Here is a 19,061-nt window from a genome sequence, read left to right as displayed (position 1 = left end):
GAGGATGTTCCCGATGGATGGGGAATCCATAACCAGGGGTCAGTCTCAGGATACGGGGTATGCCATTTAGAACCGAGATGAGGAGAAATTTCTTCACTCAGAGGGTGGTGAACCTTTTTTAAAATTTATTTATTCGTTCATGGGATGTGGGCGTCGCTGGCGAGGCCGGCATTTATTGCCCATCCCTAATTGCCCTTGAGAAGGTGGTGGTGAGCCGCCTTCTTGAACCGCTGCAGTCCGTGTGGTGAAGGTTCTCCCACAGTGCTGTTAGGAAGGGAGTTCCAGGATTTTGACCCAGTGACGATGAAGGAACGGCGATATATTTCCGATTCGGGATGGTGTGTGACTTGGAGGGGAACGTGCAGTTGGTGTTGTTCCCATGTGCCTGCTGCTCTTATCCTTCTGGGTGGTAGAGGTCGCGGGTTTTGGGAGGTGCTGTCGAAGAAGCCTTGGCGAGTTGCTGCAGTGCATCCTGTGGATGGTACACACTGCAGCCACAGTGCGCCGGTGGTGAAGGGAGTGAATGTTTAGGGTGGTGGATGGAGCGCCAATCAAGTGGGCTGCTTTATCTTGGATGGTGTCGAGCTTCTTGAGTGTTGTTGGAGCTGCATTCATCCAAGCAAGTGGAGAGTATTCCATCACACTCCTGACTTGTGCCTTGTAGATGGTGGAAAGGCTTTGTGGAGTCAGGAGGTGAGTTACTCGCCGCAGAATACCCAGCCTCTGACCTGCTCTTGTGGCCACAGTATTTATATGGCTGGTCCAGTTAAGTTTCTGGTCAATGGTGACCCCCAGGATGTTGATGGTGGGGGATTCGGCGATGGTAATGCCGTTGAATGTCATGGGGAGGTGGTTAGACTCTCTCTTGTTGGAGATGGTCATTGCCTGGCACTTATCTGGCGCGAATGATACTTGCCACTTATGAGCCCAAGCCTGGATGTTGTCCAGGTCTTGCTGCATGCGGGCTCGGACTGCTTCATTATTTGAGGGGTTGCGAATGGAACTGAACACTGTGCAATCATCAGCGAACATTCCCATTTCTGACCTTATGATGGAGGGAAGGTCATTGATGAAGCAACTGAAGATGGTTGGGCCTAGGACACTGCCTTGAGGAACTCCTGCAGCAATGTCCTGGGGCTGAGATGATTGGCCTCCAACAACCACTACCATCTTCCTTTGTGCTAGGTATGACTCCAGCCACTGGAGAGTTTTCCCCCTGATTCCCATTGACTTCAATTTTACAAGGGCTCCTTGGTGCCACACTCGGTCAAATGCTGCCTTGATGTCAAGGGCAGTCACTCTCACCTCACCTCTGGAATTCAGCTCTTTTGTCCATGTTTGGACCAACGCTGTAATGAGGTCTGGAGCCGAGTGGTCCTGGCGGAACCCAAACTGAGCATCGGTGAGCAGGTTATTGGTGAGTAAGTGCCGCTTGATAGCACTGTCGACAACACCTTCCATCACTTTGCTGATGATTGAGAGTAGACTGATGGGGCGGTAATTGGCCGGATTGGATTTGTCCTGCTTTTTGTGGACAGGACATACCTGGGCAATTTTCCACATTGTCGGGTAGATGCCAGTGTTGTAGCTGTACTGGAACAGCTTGGCTGGAGGCGCAGCTAGTTCTGGAGCACAAGTCTTCAGCACTACAGCTGGGATGTTGTCGGGGCCCATAGCCTTTGCTGTGGAATTATCTACCACAGAAGACAAGTCATTAAATATATTCATGAAGGAGATAGATATATTTCTTGATGCTAAAGGGATCAAGGGATATGGGGAAAAAGCGGGAACAGGGTACTGAGTTAGACGATCAGCCATGTATCATTTTGAATGGTGGAGCAGGCCCAAAGGGCCTACTCTTGCTCCTATTTTCTATGATTCTATGAGTGACTAGGGAGAGGAGGGGACATGAAATGGCAGGTCTCTGTGAGAGAGCAAATTTGATGATATGACCACAAATATATTTGTCACCTCTTATAAAATATGTTCTTATGAGAGCTAAGAATATTACTTTCAATAAAAGCACTCCTTTCTGGGGAAGTCTTTTATTGAAGTTCTACAGTTCACATTTGACATGAAGAAATTATTGGTTTCAAACTCTCTGTTGAGGGAAGCATGGAAGTTTATGATGGGGGATGGGAAGGTGGAAAAATACAATTACCTGCAAGCCTGCCTAAACCTCCATTGCCAAGACCAGCATCATCTTCAATTTCCTCCAGTTCCTCAATATCTAAGCCCAGCTAAAGTAAACAGGAGAATGCAATGGAATCAGTTACACATTTAAGTAGCTGTTTCCATAAGTAAAGTAACAACTATTTCAATTTCACTCTAAAATAGACTTTAAATGATTTAGGCCAAACTGGTTGGGAATAAGGCTTCTCCAGGTGGGATGCAGCAAGGGTAAATATTGTAGCAAGGGTGAGATCTGAGGCACAACCTTATAAAGCTAAGCGAGTATTACAACCCTTATTATTTAAAATCAATGAAAAAATTCAACAGGCGATCTATAGAAATAATAAAATGATCAAAGTAACTACCTCCAACCTGGCACAATATTTCTTGAATTATTTTGTTAACAGGAAGTAAGACCTATGAAAAAGGGTGAGAGGAGGCTCGTGTGGAGCATAAACACTGGCATGGACCTGTTGGGCCGAATGGCCTGTTTCTGTGCTGCACATTCTATGTAAAAAAAAAGGACAATGCAGTTACCAAGCTCCCTCCAACTCACAAACAGGCGCATCACTATCAATAGGGACTTTGTTCCTGCCACTACCCCAGCATGCTGTATGTTGTGGATCACTCCTGGAATTGCTATTGGCTGTGATTAGTAAGAGCATCAATTTCAGCTGGGACCTGCGCTGCCTTTCTCTCTCCCCAGCCTTTGCTATACAATTATGAGTCATCCCCAGAGTTGCTAATGGCATTGATTACTGAGTCCATCAAATTCAACCAGGTCTCTGTGCTTCCCTCGCTCCAAAATTTTGCTGCATGATTGTGAGGCACCTCCACAGTTGTGTTGATCCTTGCAGTTAGTCTGTTCAGATATGTTCAGTTCTAAATTCCTTCCATCTCACCATTCTTCTTTATGTATATCAGGCAGAGATAGTCAAACTGGACAGCAATACAAAAGAACAATTGCACGGAGTTCCCTGGAAGAAAATCTTTGGGAGGCAATTTGCAAAATGGTCGAAAAGGAAGTGAGAATCGGAAGGAAACAGCAATGAAGGTTGGATATAAAAAGAAATAGGGGTGAAGGAGAAAAAGAAAAAAAAATGACAGAGGAAAGTATGAAACAAAAGGAGACAGTGAGAGAAACAGAAGTAAAGAACTAGAATTATAAATTGTACATTTTACTTTGCAGATTTATCAGTATTCATAACCATGGGATACAAGAAGCTATGAGAACTTTTTGGAGTGGCCTGGACCAAAAAGTATGAGTTGGTGGGGCCAATCCTGAAAAAGTTCGAGAACCATCAGTTTAGGTTTATAGTCCTCAACATTCTACTGAATAGATCATAAAAATTTTTAGAAACAGAAAACAGCCATTTTACCCAACAAACCTATCCCTCAACAATACATCAATCCCATCTGCCACCATTCTTACCATATCCATCTATTCCTTCTCTCTCCAGAAACACATCTATTTGCCTCTTGAACCCATAGACACGGTCTGCTTTGACGCCTTTCCCTGGTAAGTTATAATAGAACTCCATTATCCTATAGGTGAAAAAGTTCCAGCTATACCTTACCTTCTGGCATTCTCTGTTTGGGGCCCTTCACTCAAGTTCACTGAAATTGTGCTGGTTGAAGTCACAAATGACATCCTGTGTGACTGTGACTGCAGCTTGCTCTCCCTTCTGATGCTCATTTACATTTTCACTGTTTTCAACATTGTCAAACATAGTATCCTCCTCAAACACCTCTGTTCCACAACCTGAGGTATTACTCTCTCACGGTTCCACTCCTACCTGTCACATCATAGGCTTTATATCGCCTCGAATAGATTTCTCCTCTAATGCCGACATGGTTGCCTTTAGTGTACCCAGCATTCTATCCTTGGCCTCCTCCCCTTTTTTATCATTTATACCCCAACTTTTTACTTCATCCAGAAACAGAAGGTCAGTTTGCACAAAAGGCCAATGACATCAGCTCTGCCACTCTCTCTAACTGCCTGTGCAACATTAAAATCTTCATACCTCCTTGACAAAACCAAAACCAGCCTCTTTGGCTCCTGCAAACATCTTCACATCATTGGCCTCAACTGCATCATCCTACCCCAGCTGCCACCTCAGGCTAAGCCCAGAAGAACATAACCTTAGTGTACTGCTCAACACTGAACTCCCTTCTTCGCCCACTTTCGAACCGTCACAAAGCATGTTTCCTGCCATCTCTGTAACTAAGCCTGTCTCTGCCCCAACTACTTCCCTTCCACTGCTAAAGCCTTTATTATCTCAAGACTCAATTTCTATGTTCTGTTCTGTACTGGCCTCCCTACCTCCATCCTGCACAAACTACAACAATCCAAAATTCTGCAACCTCACTCATAAGATCAACCCTGTCACCCTGTCCTCACCAAGCTTCAGTTGCTCCCCATGCTTAAAGCAAGTTGGCTTTAAGGTCCTCAACCGTGCCTTCAAATCCTTCCAAGGATTCACCACACCAACCTCAGCATTGTCCTCCAGCTGTACATCCCTGCACACATCATCTGCTCTTCCAAAGACAACCTAGTCCTTCCTCAACCCCACCTCTCCATTGGTGATCACCCCTTCAGCCATATGTCAGTTCTGGGTACCGCACCTCAAGATAGATAGAATCATAGAATCATAGAATCATAGAAGTTACAACATGGAAACAGGCCCTTCGGCCCAACATGTCCATGTCGCCCAGTTTATACCACTAAGCTAGTCCCAATTGCCTGCACTTGGCCCATATCCCTCGATACCCATCTTACCCATGTAACTGTCCAAATGCTTTTTAAAAGACAAAATTGTACCCGCCTCTACTACTGCCTCTGGCAGCTCGTTCCAGACACTCACCACCCTTTGAGTGAAAAAATTGCCCCTCTGGATCCTTTTGTATCTCTCCCCTCTCACCTTAAATCTGTGCCCCCTCGTTATAGACTCCCCTACCTTTGGGAAAAGATTTTGACTATCGACCTTATCTATGCCCCTCATTATTTTATAGACTTCTATAAGATCACCCCTTAACCTCCTACTCTCCAGGGAATAAAGTCCCAGTCTGTCTAACCTCTCCCTGTAAGTCAAACCATCAAGTCCCGGTAGCATCCTAGTAAATCTTTTCTGCACTCTTTCTAGTTTAATAATATCCTTTCTATAATAGGGTGACCAGAACTGTACACAGTACTCCAAGTGTGGCCTCACCAATGCCCTGTACAACTTCAACAAGACATCCCAACTCCTGCATTCAATGTTCTGACCAATGAAACCAAGCATGCTGAATGCCTTCTTCACCACCCTATCCACCTGTGACTCCACTTTCAAGGAGCTATGAATCTGTACTCCTAGATATATTGGCTTTGGATGGGGTGCAGTGTAGAATCACCAGAATGATATCGGGCCTAAAAGGGCTAAATTATGAGGGCAGATTGCATACACTAGGCTTATATTCCCTTGAGTATAGAAGATTAAGGGGTGATCTAATTGAGGTGTTTAAGATGATTAAAGGATTTGATAGGGTAGATAGAGAGATACTATTTCCCCTGGTGGTGGAGTCCAGAACAAGGGGGCATAACCTTAAAATTAGAGCTAGGCCGTTCAGGGGTGATGTCAGGAAGCACTTCTTCACACAAAGGGTAGCGCAAATCTGGACCTCTCTCCCCAAAAAGCTGTTGAGGCTAGATCAATTGAAAATTGATATTGATGAATTTTTGTTAGATAAGAGTATTAAGGGATATGGAACCAAGGTGGGTAAATTGAGTTAAGATTCGGATCAGCCATGATTTAATTGAATAGGGGAACAGGCTTGAGGGGATTAATGGCCTGCTCCTGTTCCTATGTCGTCCTGGCCCTCTGGATCTCTCTACTCCAGCAGCTCCGCCCTATTACCTCGCTCCCTACCTTAAAAGCCTACTTAAGACCCTTTTCTTCAATCTTGTTTTGCTCTCACCAGGCTCTCTTTTTCCCTCATCCTCCCCCTGCTCTACTTTTTTCTAACTATCATGTAAAGTACTTGGAGATGTTGGAAAAGCAGAGGAGTTTAGGAGAGAATTCCAGAGTGCGGAACCTCGGCAGTTGAAGGCATAGCTACCAAAGCCGGGGTGAAGGGAGTGTGGATGCACAAAAGGCCAGAGATAAAAGAATGAAGAGTTTGGGAGGAGAGTTGTAGGACTGCACAAGGTTAGAGATAGGGAGGGTTGAAGCTATGAAAGGATTTTTACACAAGGATGAGAATTTTAAATTTAAGTAAATGAATAGTCATCCTGGATTTCTGACTTAGGAAAACAATTGCACACACATGACTCAAAGTAGGGAATACAAATCTGCAACATTGAGTTACAGGTACTTATTTTCTTTCTATTTGGATTTAAAGTATACAAATCTTACATTAATTCAGCCTAATTCATACATACATCTATGACTGCTCCGAAATACTTTGTTCCAAAGCACTTAATAAAATATTTGATCAAAAGAATTAACACAGAATTAAGTGAATTGCCCTTATCCTAATCTTAAATATGAGCTAAATAATACCAAATGTTCATATCCTTTTCCAGTATTAAAGCTACAAGCAAAAATACTTTGAGGAGACTTTACCATTTCTAATATTCTAACAGGACTACAACAACGAGTTTCCAGTACCCTTTTAAAGAAAAAGAGGTGAGATGAAGGATAATTTGAATACAGAATTCTATGTTAAATTCTTTGTAAAATGCAGTCTTTCACTAACCTGGTACATAGCTTCATCACAGGAACTTTCCAGACCCAGATTAATCATAGTATTTTGCAGAGTGCGGCCCATGTAGAACTCCAGAGACAGATAGTAAATCCGCTGAAAATAGCAATCAATATCAATCATTCGCCATGAGCAAATGCAAATTGCACAGTCACTAATTAACAACTACATTTGACAGATCCTTCTTGTTGTATTTACAAGCCATTTCATAGAATCATAGAGTATAGAAGGAGGACATTCGTCCCATCATGTCTGTGCCAGCTCTTTGAAAGAGCTATCCAATTAGTTCCACTCCCCTGCTCTTCCCCATAGTCCTGCAAATTTCTCCTTTTCAAGTCTATATCCAATTCCCTTTTGAAATTTACTATTGAATCTGCTTCCACCACTCTTTCAGGTAGTACATTCCAGATCGCAACAACTTGTTGCGTAAAAAATGTCTCATTTCCCCCCCTGGATTTTTTGCCAATTATCTTAAATCTGTGTCCTCTGGTTACCAACCCATCTGCCAGTGGAAACAGTTTCTCCCAACCACTCTATCAAAACTCCTCATGATTTTGAACACCTCTATTAAATCTCCCTTTAACCTTCTCTGCTCTAAGGAGAACAATCCCAGCTTCTCTAGTCTCCCCACATAACTGAAGTCCCTCATCCCTGGTATCCCATTCTGGTAAATCTCCTCTGCACCCTTTCCTAGACCTTGATCTCTTTCCTAAAGCAAGGTGCCCAGAATTGGACACAATACTCTAGCTAAGGACTAACAGTGATTCATAAAGTTTTACCATAATTTCTTGCTTTTTTAACAGCCTTATCAACTTGTCCTGCCATCTTCAAAGACTTGTGTGAATGAACCCCCATGTCTCTCTGTTCCTGCACCCCCTTTAAAATTGTACTATTTCATGAATATTGCTTCTCCTCATTTTGCCTTTCAAAATGCACTTCAAACTTCTCTGCATTAAATTTTGTCTGCGATATGTCTGCCCATTTCACCAGTCTGTCTGTCCTCCTGAAGTCTGCTACTATCTTCCTCAGTTTACTACATTTCCAAGCTTTGTGTCATCTGCAAACTTTGAAAATTATGCCCCCTATACCCAAGTCCAGGTCACTAATATATATCAAAAAGAGCAGTGTTCCTAATACCGACCCCTGGGGGACACCACTGTATATGTTCCTCCAGTCTGATAAACAACCATTCACCACTACTCTCTACTTTCTGTCTCTTAGCCAATTTCGTATCTATGCTGCTGCTGCCACTGTCACTTTAGCCCCAAGGGCTTCAATTTTGCTAACAAGTCTATTATGTAGCACTTTATCAAATGCCTTCTAATAGTCCATATACACAACTTCAACGGCAATACCTTCGTCAATTCTCTCTGTTATTTCATTGAAGAACTCAATCAAGTTTGTGAGACACAATTTGCCTTTAGTAAATCCATGTTGGCTGTCACTTATTAACCCTTGTTCTTCCAAGTGACAATTAATTTTGTCCCAGATTATGGGCTCTAGAAGTATCCCCACCACTGACGTTAGGCTGATTGGCCTGTAGTTACCTGATTTATCTTTCTCCCCTTTTTTGAATAGGGGTGTAACATTTGCAACCCTTCAGTCCTCTGGCACCACTCCCGTATCCAAGGAGGATTGAAAGATTGGGGCCAAAACCTCGGCTATTTCCACCCTTCCTTCCCTCAGCAACCGAGGATGCATCCCATTTGGACCGAGTGACTTTTCTACTTTGAGCACTGCTAGTCGTTTAAGTACCTCCTCTTTATCTATTTCTATCCTATCCAATTTCTCTACCTCCTCCTCATTGGCAACATCCTCTTCTTTAGTAAAGACAGATGCAAAGTACTAATTTGCTACCTCAGCTATGCCCTCTGCCTCCACAAGATTTCATTTTTGGTCCCTAATCGGCTCCACCCTTCCTCTGACTATCCTTTTACTATTTATATGTTCATAAAATACTTTAGTGTTCCCTTTTGCTACACGCTAATCTTTTCTCACACATTCTCTTTGCCCCTCTTATTTCCTTTTCCAGTTCTCTACTGCACTTTCTGTTTTCTGCTTGATCCTCCACTGTATTATGAACATAACGACATTAGGAAAAAGGGACATAAGTAATATTAAGATAGAAATAGAATCCATATGGATTGAGACAAAGGATAAGAAGGGATCGATCATGTTAATAGGTGTAATAGTAGAAGTGGAGGAAGAAATATGTAGACAAATCTATGAAATGAGTAAAAAAAAATCGAATAATAATCAGAGATTTCAACTACCCCCAAATAAACTGACAAAAAGAGATGGGGTAAGGGGAATGGAGTTTTTAGTGTGTACAGGACTCCTTTCTTACCCAGTATGTGAGAAACCCAACAAGAGAGGAATCACTGCTGGATCTAGTAATGGGAAATGAACCAGAGAAGATAAGTAAGTGTAGGGGAACATCTAGGCAATAGCGGTCAAAACATAATAAGGTTTAAAATAATGACTGAGAAAGACATAAATAAGTAAGACAAACACCAAAGTAATAGATTGGAGAAAAGCTAATTTTGAGGGAATGAGAATGGAACTAGGGAAGGTAAACGGGAAAATGATTTTGACAAAGAGATAGACCAGCAGTGGGAAATATTTAAAACAGTGATCAACAGAGTTCACGAGAAATATATTCCTACAAAAAGCAAGAACAAACTAGCCAATAATGAAACACCATGGATGAATAAAGAGATGAGTAAAATTGAAACTAAAGAAAAAGGCATACTCTATGTACATAGACAATAAAGGAGAGAATGACAAAAGGGAATACGAAGAGGTTAGGAAAGAAGTCAAAGAAATAGTTAGGAAAGCAAAGAGGAACTACAAAATTAAATTATCAAGGAATATAAAAAGAAATAGTAAAATATTCTACAGACACATACATAACAAAAGAAAAATCAGGATAGGGTTAGGGCCACGAAGGGAGGCACAAGATAAACTCATAGTAATGACAGCGAAATGGCAGAAATATTGAATAGTTACTTTGCCTCAGTATATACCAGTGAGACTAACAAGGTGGGCATGACATTAGAGTCGAGATCAAAAAAGATATAAAGACACTTAAGATAGAAAGGGGGAGATAATTGATAAACTAATCAAAGTTAGAGAGGATAAAACCCCTGGTCCGGATGGATTGCATCCACGTGTATTAAAAAAAGTTAGGAAAGAGACAGCAGAGGCACTATTACATATATATATAAAAATTAATTAGAGAAGGGAACAGTGCCTTAGGACTGGCGGACAGCTAATGTTATTCCTATATTTAAAAAGGAAGATAAAAGAAGTCCAGGCAACTATTGACCAATCAGCTTATCATCGGTGGTAGAAAAGATAATGGAATCTTTACTCAAAGATGTGATAGAAAAACATCTAGAAAACAAACACATAATAAAGAACAGTCAGCACGGATTTCAGAAGGGAAAGTCATGCTTGACCAACCTTACTGAATTCTTTAAAGGAGTAACAGAAAGAGTAGGCAAGGGTAATGTTGTAGATGTAATATATTTGGATTTTCAAAAGGCCTTCAATAAGGTACCGCATTGAAGACTCGTGACTAAGATTAGAGAATATGGAGTCAGGTGACAGGAGGCGGAATGGATAGCAAGCTGGCTAAAAAACAGAAAACAGACAGTAGACGTTAAGAGTAGCTACTCAGACTGGCAAAAGGTGGGAAGTGGTGTTCCACAGGGATCGGTGCTGGGACCACTTGTTCACAATTTACAGTAGCGATTTAGACTCAGGAATCGGAAGTACAATTTCAAAATTTGCAGACGACACCAAATTCGGGGGTATGGTTAATACAAAGAATGCATCAAAATGCAAGAAGGCATTAATAAATTTGCTTTTGGACATTTAATTGGCAAATAAATTTCAACATAAATAAGTGTGAGGTGGTGCATTTTGGTAGGAAGAATAAGGAGGCCATATACTGTTTCGATAATAAGAGTTTAAATAGGGTAGAGAAGCAAAGGGTTCTTGCAGTACAGATACACAAATCACCAAAAGCAGCAACGCAGTTTAATAAGGTCACAAAAAAGCCAAACCAAGCACTGGGGTTCATTTCTAGAGAATTGAAAAGCAGAGAAGTTATGTTAAACTTGTATTGAAACTTAGTTAGACCACACTTGGAGTACTGTGCACAGTTCTGGTCGCCATGTTATAAAAAGGGATACAGAGGCACTGGAGAAGGTTCAAAAAAAATTCACAAGGATGATACCAGAACTGAGAGGATATACTTATCAAGAAAGGCTGAACAGGCTGGGGCACTTTTCTCTAGAAAAGGGAGGGCTGTGTGGTGACCTGATAGAGGTCTTTAAGATAATGAAAGGGTTTGATAGGGTAGACATAGAGAAAATGTTTTCACTTGTGGTGGAGTCCAAAACTAGAGGTCATAAATCTAAGATTGTCACTAATAAATCCAATAGGGAATTCAGGAGAAACTTCTTTACCCAAAGACTGGTAAGAATGTGGAACGTGCTACCACAAGGAGTAGCAGAGGCTAATAGCATAGATGCATTTAAAGGGAAGCTAGATAAGCACACGAATGAGAAAGGAATAGAAGGGTATGCTGATAGGGTGAGATGAAGTAGGGAGGGAGAATCGCATGTGGAGCATAAATGCCTGCATAGACCAGTTGGGCAAACTGGCCTGCTTGTGCTGTAGATTCATTCAATGTAACCTGACATTTATCGTAAACCTTCAGAGAGTAGAGAGTAGTGGTGAACGGTTGTTTCTCGGACTGGAGGGAGATGTACAGTGGTGTTCCCCAGGGGTCGGTATTAGGACCACTACTTTTCTTGATATATATTAATGACTTGGACTTGGGTGTACAGGGCACAATTTCCAAATTTGCAGATGACACAAAACTTGGAAGTGTAGTGAGCAGTGAGGAGGATAGTGATAAAACTTCAAGAGGACATAGACATGCTGGTGAAATGGGCGGACACGTGGCAGATGAAATTTAACGCAGAAAAATGCGAAGTGATACAATTCGGTAGGAAGAACCAGGAGAGGTAATATAAACTAGAGGGCACAATTCTAAAAGGGGTACAGGAGCAGAGCGATCTGGGGGTATATGTGCACAAATCGTTGAAAGTGGCAGGGCAGGTAGAGAAAGTGGTTAAAAAAGCATACGGGATCCTGGGCTTTATAAATAGAGGCATAGACTACAAAAGCAAGGAAGTCATGATGAACATTCATAAAATACTGGGTTCGACCACAACTGGAGTATTGTGTCCAGTTCTGGGCACCACACTTCAGGAAAGATGTGATGGCCTTAGAGAGGGTGCAGAAAAGATTTACTAGAATGATTCCAGGGATGAGGGACCTTAGTTACGTGGATAGACTGGAGAAGCTGGGATTGTTCTCCTTGGAATGGAGAAGGTTGAGATAGATTTGATGGAGGTATTTAAAATCATGATGGGTCTAGACAGAATAGATAGAAACCGTTCCCATTGGCGGAAGGGTCAAGAACCAGAGGACATAGGTGATTAGCAAAAGAACCAAAGGTGACATGAGGGAAAACTTTTTTAACGCAGCGAGTGGTTAGGATTTAGAATGCACTGCCAGGGGGAGTGGTGGAGGCAGATTCAATCATGGCTTTCAAAAGAGAACTGGACAAGTACTTGAAAGGAACAAATTTGCAGGGCTAAGAGGATAGGGCGGGTGAGTGGGACTAACTGGATTGCTCTTGTATCGAGCTGGCACAGGCTCATTGGGCCGAATGGCCTCCTTCTGTGCTGTAACCTTTCTATGATTCTTTTTCTATTTCAATTTAATCCCATTTAACATTTTTATGTTAATAAACCATTTCCAGGCATATGCCTAACAACTTCTTTAATGAATGAATCACTGATTGAGAATGATTTTAATATAGATTAATGATAAAGCGATCCTTGGCACAGTATATAAGATCACAAGTCAAATACAGATGAGGAAGGACATTTAGCCCTTCATAGACCATCAATCTAGAAAAATCTACAGATTCCCTGTGACAAAAATAGGAATTTTGTCTTTGGCTCCAACCCGCCCACTTCCAGGTTCCCCAGTGACGCGCTGACATGCGCGCGCAGCCCCTGCATGTGGGACTCCCGCCGGCACTTAAAGCCGGCGGGGTGCCACTTGAAGCAATTAAAGAAGGTACTTCAGGTCGTTTACAGACCTGACTGACCTGATATTTTAGGAGGGGTGGGATTTTGCAATGAACAGAGACTGTTTCCCGTACTGGAGGAAACACTCCCAGTTCAAATGGACGTGTTGCAGCCATCAGCCTGTGGCAGCTGCAAAGGTCCATTTGACAGGTGGGGGTGGGGGTGGGGGGGGTGGGGGTGGGGGTGGGGGGAGGGGGGGGGGGGGGGAGAACCTCACTCATTGCAGGAGGCCACTCTGTCACTTTGGACAAAGTTTGGCCTCCACCACCCTCCTCCTGACAAGAAAATTCACAAACTTGCATACTTACCCCGGTGTTCAGACACATGTACCTACCTTGCGGACCCCCTCAAATGTACATCTTCCGGATGGTGGCCGCCGTAGCTGCAGTCATGACCTCCTCGGAGGACGAACAGCATCACCAGCCTCGCCGGCCACCTCTGACACGTGGAGCCCCACAACACAGTGCTGTGACACATCCACCTGCACAGCAGGAGGGAGGGCAACGGCAGAGAGAGATGCATCGCAGAAGGCACTACCCTCGTCACAGGGTCCACAGACCGAGGTTCAGCTTCCTGGACCTCTCTGAGCAGCAGAGCACACGGAGGGCTCAGAGTCACTCGACATGTAGTCGTGGACATCTGCAGCCTCCTTCATGCCGAGCTGCTCCCGGCTGCCCCGAGCACCATCTTCTTACCTGTCACTGTCAAAGTCACCACTGCCCTCAACAACTTCTCTTCCGCATCCTTCCAGGGTGCCACCGGGGACATCGCCGACGTCTCTCAATCGTCTGCACAAAAGAGCCCTGCAAATACACCTACACCCACTCTGCAGCGACACAGTGGGTGGCATCAGTTGTGGGTCTTCATAGTGATCCTCAGGAAAGGGCATTATTGCACAAACCAGACAAGATTCACAAAGACGTGGCAGTAGTGGTGACAATATAATATGTTATGTGAGTTGATCAGAGATTAAATATAGGTAAAAACCATGACAAACCCTCAAACACCCTTGTGCATCCCCTTCATGCTCACGACACGTTTGCCTTACGCTACCTACTGCAAATATGTGATGCATGCCCTGTGGCTGCAGCACAGGTAGTGGCAGGTTGAGTGAGGCTGACCGTGAAAGAGATGCATGAGAGGGTGAGTATGAGATAGAGCCATGAGATTGTATAAGGATTGGGTTGAGTGGTAGTGGCGGGATGAGTACTGGCGAGGTGAGTAAGTGCAGGTAAGATGAGGATGAGCTTTCAGTGGGTGTGAGGGGTGATGTGATAGAGTAGTGTTGGCAGTGCAGAAGGAGATGTGGGGTGGGGGCGGTGATGTGGCAGACGGAGTGTAGGGGAATGAGTAAGTGTACTCACTTCGGCTGACGTACTTAGGTAATTGAAGCGCCTCCTGCACTGTATGCAGGTGCGCGATATGTTGGTGGTGCAGGTGACCTCCTCTGCCACCTCGAGCCAGGCCTTCTTGGTGGCAGAGGCAGGCCGCTTCCTCCCGCCCGTCTGGGGGAAGATCTCTGTCCTCCCCCTCCTCTTCGCCCCATCCAATACCTGGAGTGAGGCATCATTAAACCTAAGAGCAGCCTTGCCCCTGGGCTGCTCCATGCTGTAATTTTTCCTATTTCCTGCAGCATCAGTCAGTGGAGGACTGCCCCTTTAAATAGGGCTCCTCCAGCTGACAGACTATGCTGTGCATGTGCAGTCCGCCTGCTGCGCATGTGAAGTCCGCCTGCTGCGCAACTGTCCAGCGCGAAACCTGGAAGCACAGGTAAGTGGCTCCAATTAGCCTGCGATTCCGTACGGAGCACCCTGATTTCACTGGGCGCATTACCCATATCGGGCCCCAAGTTTCAAACAGAGGCAGTTGTTTTGCTTAGCACAAAATGAGGGACACCCGAATACACCCTAACTGCAAGAACGGGCAGGGTTACTTGTTTATGAATGATCTCATTTAAAGGCTCTCCTTAATGGGAAAGGAGTTCAATGCTGTAACATATTAATATATGTGCAGCCTAATGGTAATTTCCAATTTTTGTCATTTGCTGATAGTCTAATGGAGATGTGAGGAAGTCCCAAGCATGAGGCATGACTCCCATGCCATTATTTCATTGTATGAAGAATACTAACATTGTGTTTGATTTAAAAACCCCCACATATTTTGATATTAAAGTGTATCATATAAACACCCTGGGTTGTTACGACTTTTTAGTTCTTTATCAGTGTCCAGTATCCACTGTGGTGAATGGAACTCAGTAAGCATTTATAGGGCTTATGCATTTCATGTGTCCTCTACCTCAAAAATCCACTTCAAGATTGCATTGAGGTATATTTGAGGTTACATGAAGAGTAAAGCTTCCTCTACACTTTCTCATAGTAAATCAGTGACATTCCCATTTTTCATCTAGCCAAATTATATAACTTCTCAATGAGTCTGATAATTTAGTGTCAAATTTATGGGCAGTTTTGCATCCACTGGGAACTGCACTGAGACTGGCAGGGTTCATGTCATGTCGGTCCCTTAAAAGTCCCATCAGTCTGAGCTAGATTCAAATCCAGAATTTCTGAAGCTCTGGTACAGAAAGTGCAGTCAATGGAGCAAAATACAACAGAGAAAGAGAAGCTGCAAGAAAGAGATGGAGCCTTTACAGGAAATGAGGTCACAAAAAGAATAATAGATTGTTGTGGGAGTCAGTAATAGATGTCTCTGAAGCACCCATCATCATAGATGGGGAAGGAAAGAATCTGAAATGGACACGTAAAGGTGAGGGACAAGCGTTAATTTGACTTTTCTCTTTATAGATGCTGCTTCACATGTATCTATTTCCAGAATTTTGTTTTTATTTAATTGTACTATCATAACTGCACTCCACTAAATGTGCAAGATTTCAAATGCTGTTTAGGAAATCTCCACAATGTTTGAGGTTCAAGCTATTATTTCACCCTCTTAATGTCAATCAAAGGATAAAACAATCCATTTTTAAAATGGACCAGTGAATCTCTTGGTGTGTTGCTCACAGAGGCAATGTAAAGGAAAACTGCATCCATACAACACAGTGCTATCTTAGATAAGACTGGTGATGTTGTGACATTGTAGCCAATGAAATTATTTAACTTGCTGTCACTGCAGAATGTTTTGATCTGCAGCAAGTTCTGTAAGTGAGAGGAAGGTCCAGTACTGAGGTCCAGATCTGGGTGGCTGGGCTGAAAGCCTAGACCAGAGTTGGGATAAAGGAGGTGAGTCTGGAGCTGAGGTTGGGGGTGATCTGGAATCAGTGTCCTCTGAAGTCACTTAATGACCTTCTTAGTTAACCACACTCCTTATTTTTATGTTGTTTGCAAATTGATTCTGTTCCACACCCAAATCATTTATTTATAATGAAAAGAGCCTGGAGGTTCACCACTGTTTACATCCTTCTAGTCCAAAAAAATCCATTAACCACCACTCTCTCGTGTTTTTTTAAACTAACTTCCCATCCATTGTTCAAAGAGAACATCAAAATAGTAAAATATAATTAAAATATCAAATAATCTAACAATGAGTTCCCTTCCCTTTTATTTTGGAGTCTTGTTCATATCATTATTGTTAGGTGAATAGCCTGCCATCCTCATTTTTCTTGAATTACTGTTGTAAGAATTCTGCCGGATGGGGTCCTACTCATAGCAGTAGTACTTGGATCTTGCTCATAAGTTGCAGCACTGAATAAGGACAGCCTCCTATTTACCCTGTTTCTGTTCTCAGTGGTGCTGTACTATTTGTAAGGAGGATGATTCACTTCCTCCCCCCTTTTACATTGGGATCTTGTTTATAGTACTGATGGGTATAGAGAGCACCTTACATTTACCTTGAAGTTATGTCAATTGTAATACAGTGAATGGGGGGCCCCCGTTCTCTATACCTTGCACTAGTAGCAGTACTGGTGCAGAAAGCCCTACTCCCCACGATTTAAATTGGGTCCTGCTCATAACAGCACTACTGGATGCAGTGATCCCTGCCACTCATTTTTTCACCTTGAGATCCCATTTATAATACTGCTGTCACAGTGGGCCCAACCGGTTTAACAAGTTGGGGAGTGCAGGCGGAAAGAGGGCATGCTGTAGACAACAGAGGGCAGGCTGTAACTAGTGGGGTGCCGCAAGGATCGGGGCTTGGGCCTCAGCTATTTACAATCTACATTAATGACTTAGATGAAGGGACCGAGTGTAATGTATCCAAGTTTGCTGACAATACAAAGCTAGGTGGGAAAGTAAGCTTGATGTGGAGATGCCGGTGATGGACTGGGGTTGACAATTGTAAACAATTTTACAACACCAAGTTATAGTCCAGCAATTTTATTTTAAATTCACAAGCTTTCGGAGGCTACCTCCTTCGTCAGGTGAACGATGTGAAAAAAAGTAAGCTGTGAGGAGGACAAAAGCTGTGAGGAGGACACAAAAGAGTCTGCAATGGGATATAGGCAGGTAAGTGAGTGGGTAAGAAGGTGGAAGAGTATAACGTGGGGAAATGTGAGTTTATTCACTTAGGTAGGAAGAATAGAAAAACAGATTTTTTTTTAAATGGTGAGAAACTATTAAATGTTGGTGTTCAGAGAGATTTGGGTGTCCTCGTACAAGAAACACAAAAAGTTAGCATGCAGGTACAGCAAGCAATTAAGAAAGCAAAAAGCATGTTGGCCTTTACTGCAAGGGGGTTGGAGTACAAAAGTAAGGAAGTCTTACTACAATTGTACAGGGCTTTCGGGAGACCACACCTGGAGTACTGCGTACAGTTTTGGTCTCCTTTACTAAGGAGAAAATACTTGCCTGAGAGGCGATGCAACGAAGGTTCACTAGATTAATTCCTGGATTGAGAGGGTTGTCCTATGAGGAGAGGTTGAGTAGAATGGGCTTATATTCTCTGGAGTTTAGGAGAGGTGATCTAATTGAAACATATAAGATTATGAGGGAGCTTGACAGGGTAGATGCTGAGAGGTTATTTCCCATGGCTGGAGAGTCTAGAACTAAGGGGCATAGTTGAGGATAAGGGGTCGGCCATTCAAGACTGAGATGAAGAGGAATTTCTTCACTCAGAGGGTTGTGAATCTTTGGAGTTCTCTACCCCAGAGGGCTGTGGATGCTGAGTCGTTGAATTTATTCAAGGCTGAACTAGACAGATTTCATGACTCTCAGGGAATCAAGACATATGGGGATCGGGCAGGTAAGTGGAGTTGAGGTCGAAGATCAGAATGGCGGAGCAGACTCGAGGGGCCATGTTGCCTTCTCCTGCTCCTATTATGTTATGTAACACCATCGGATCCTGTTTATGCTATTGCATGTGAAGGATCCCGTATTTTGGGGTCCCTCTGCAGTATTGTTGGGTGAACAGCACGGTGTACACTCATTTATATTGGGCTCATGTATGCAGTGCTATTGGGTATGAAGAGACCCGTTTATTTTAGGGTCTATATGCAGTACTCTCCATTTACCTTGGGGTTCTTCTCATAATAGTACTGCTGGGTGCGTATCCAGCGCCCCACCAGATGGTCGCGGACGATGTGCGCTAGCGCGAAGTAATAATCCCTCGTGGTGGCCACATTACGGTCCTTCACCAGAGTGAAGTGCAGGTGACGGTTAAATCCTAACTTTAAGCCCGACACATTCTCCAATCCATCCAAACCACGGACAGTGATTTGCTTCTTCTTCTCGCTATCCGAGGTCGGCTTTGCCATGTTGCTGCTGGAGGTACCAACAAAACAACCACGCGACCGCTCGAGCCTTTTCCGTTAATCCGTTTTCTTCAAACTGCCGGCTTCCCTCGGCCCCGCCTACTCCCACTGTACCCAATCACGTTAGCGTTTGTCCCACATCCCGCCTTTACAGCGCGATAACTGGCTATAAAAATAGAAAATGCTGGAAACACTCAGCAGGTCAGGAGAAAGAAATGTACGGTTAACGTGTCAGGTCAATGACTTTTGTTCGCAACTGATTGGTTACT

General features: G+C 43.4%; 1 protein-coding gene across 3 annotated transcripts in view; it reads right to left on the bottom strand.

Moving 5' to 3' along the window:
- The window catches only part of pygl (phosphorylase, glycogen, liver), a 155,373-nt gene extending 136,563 nt beyond the window's left edge, over positions 1-18,810 (bottom strand). Inside the window, exons 1-3 of one of the 3 annotated variants that reach the window (XM_067991011.1) lie at positions 18,553-18,810; positions 6,907-7,008; positions 2,162-2,240 (exon numbers count right to left, since the gene is read on the bottom strand). In XM_067991011.1, coding sequence (XP_067847112.1) covers positions 2,162-2,240; positions 6,907-7,008; positions 18,553-18,795 — 424 coding nt within the window. In that variant the 5' untranslated portion in view covers positions 18,796-18,810. The remainder of the gene's footprint in view (positions 1-2,161; positions 2,241-6,906; positions 7,009-18,552) is intronic. The other 2 variants (XM_067991012.1, XM_067991013.1) reach the window with 2 other exon arrangements.
- Between the last annotated feature and the right edge of the window lie 251 nt (positions 18,811-19,061).

Source organism: Heptranchias perlo, chromosome 10 (assembly GCF_035084215.1).
Source record: "Heptranchias perlo isolate sHepPer1 chromosome 10, sHepPer1.hap1, whole genome shotgun sequence".
Lineage (NCBI taxonomy): Eukaryota > Metazoa > Chordata > Chondrichthyes > Hexanchiformes > Hexanchidae > Heptranchias > Heptranchias perlo.
Note: the sequence above shows the minus strand (reverse complement) of the source record. Positions and strands in the feature narration are given on the sequence as shown.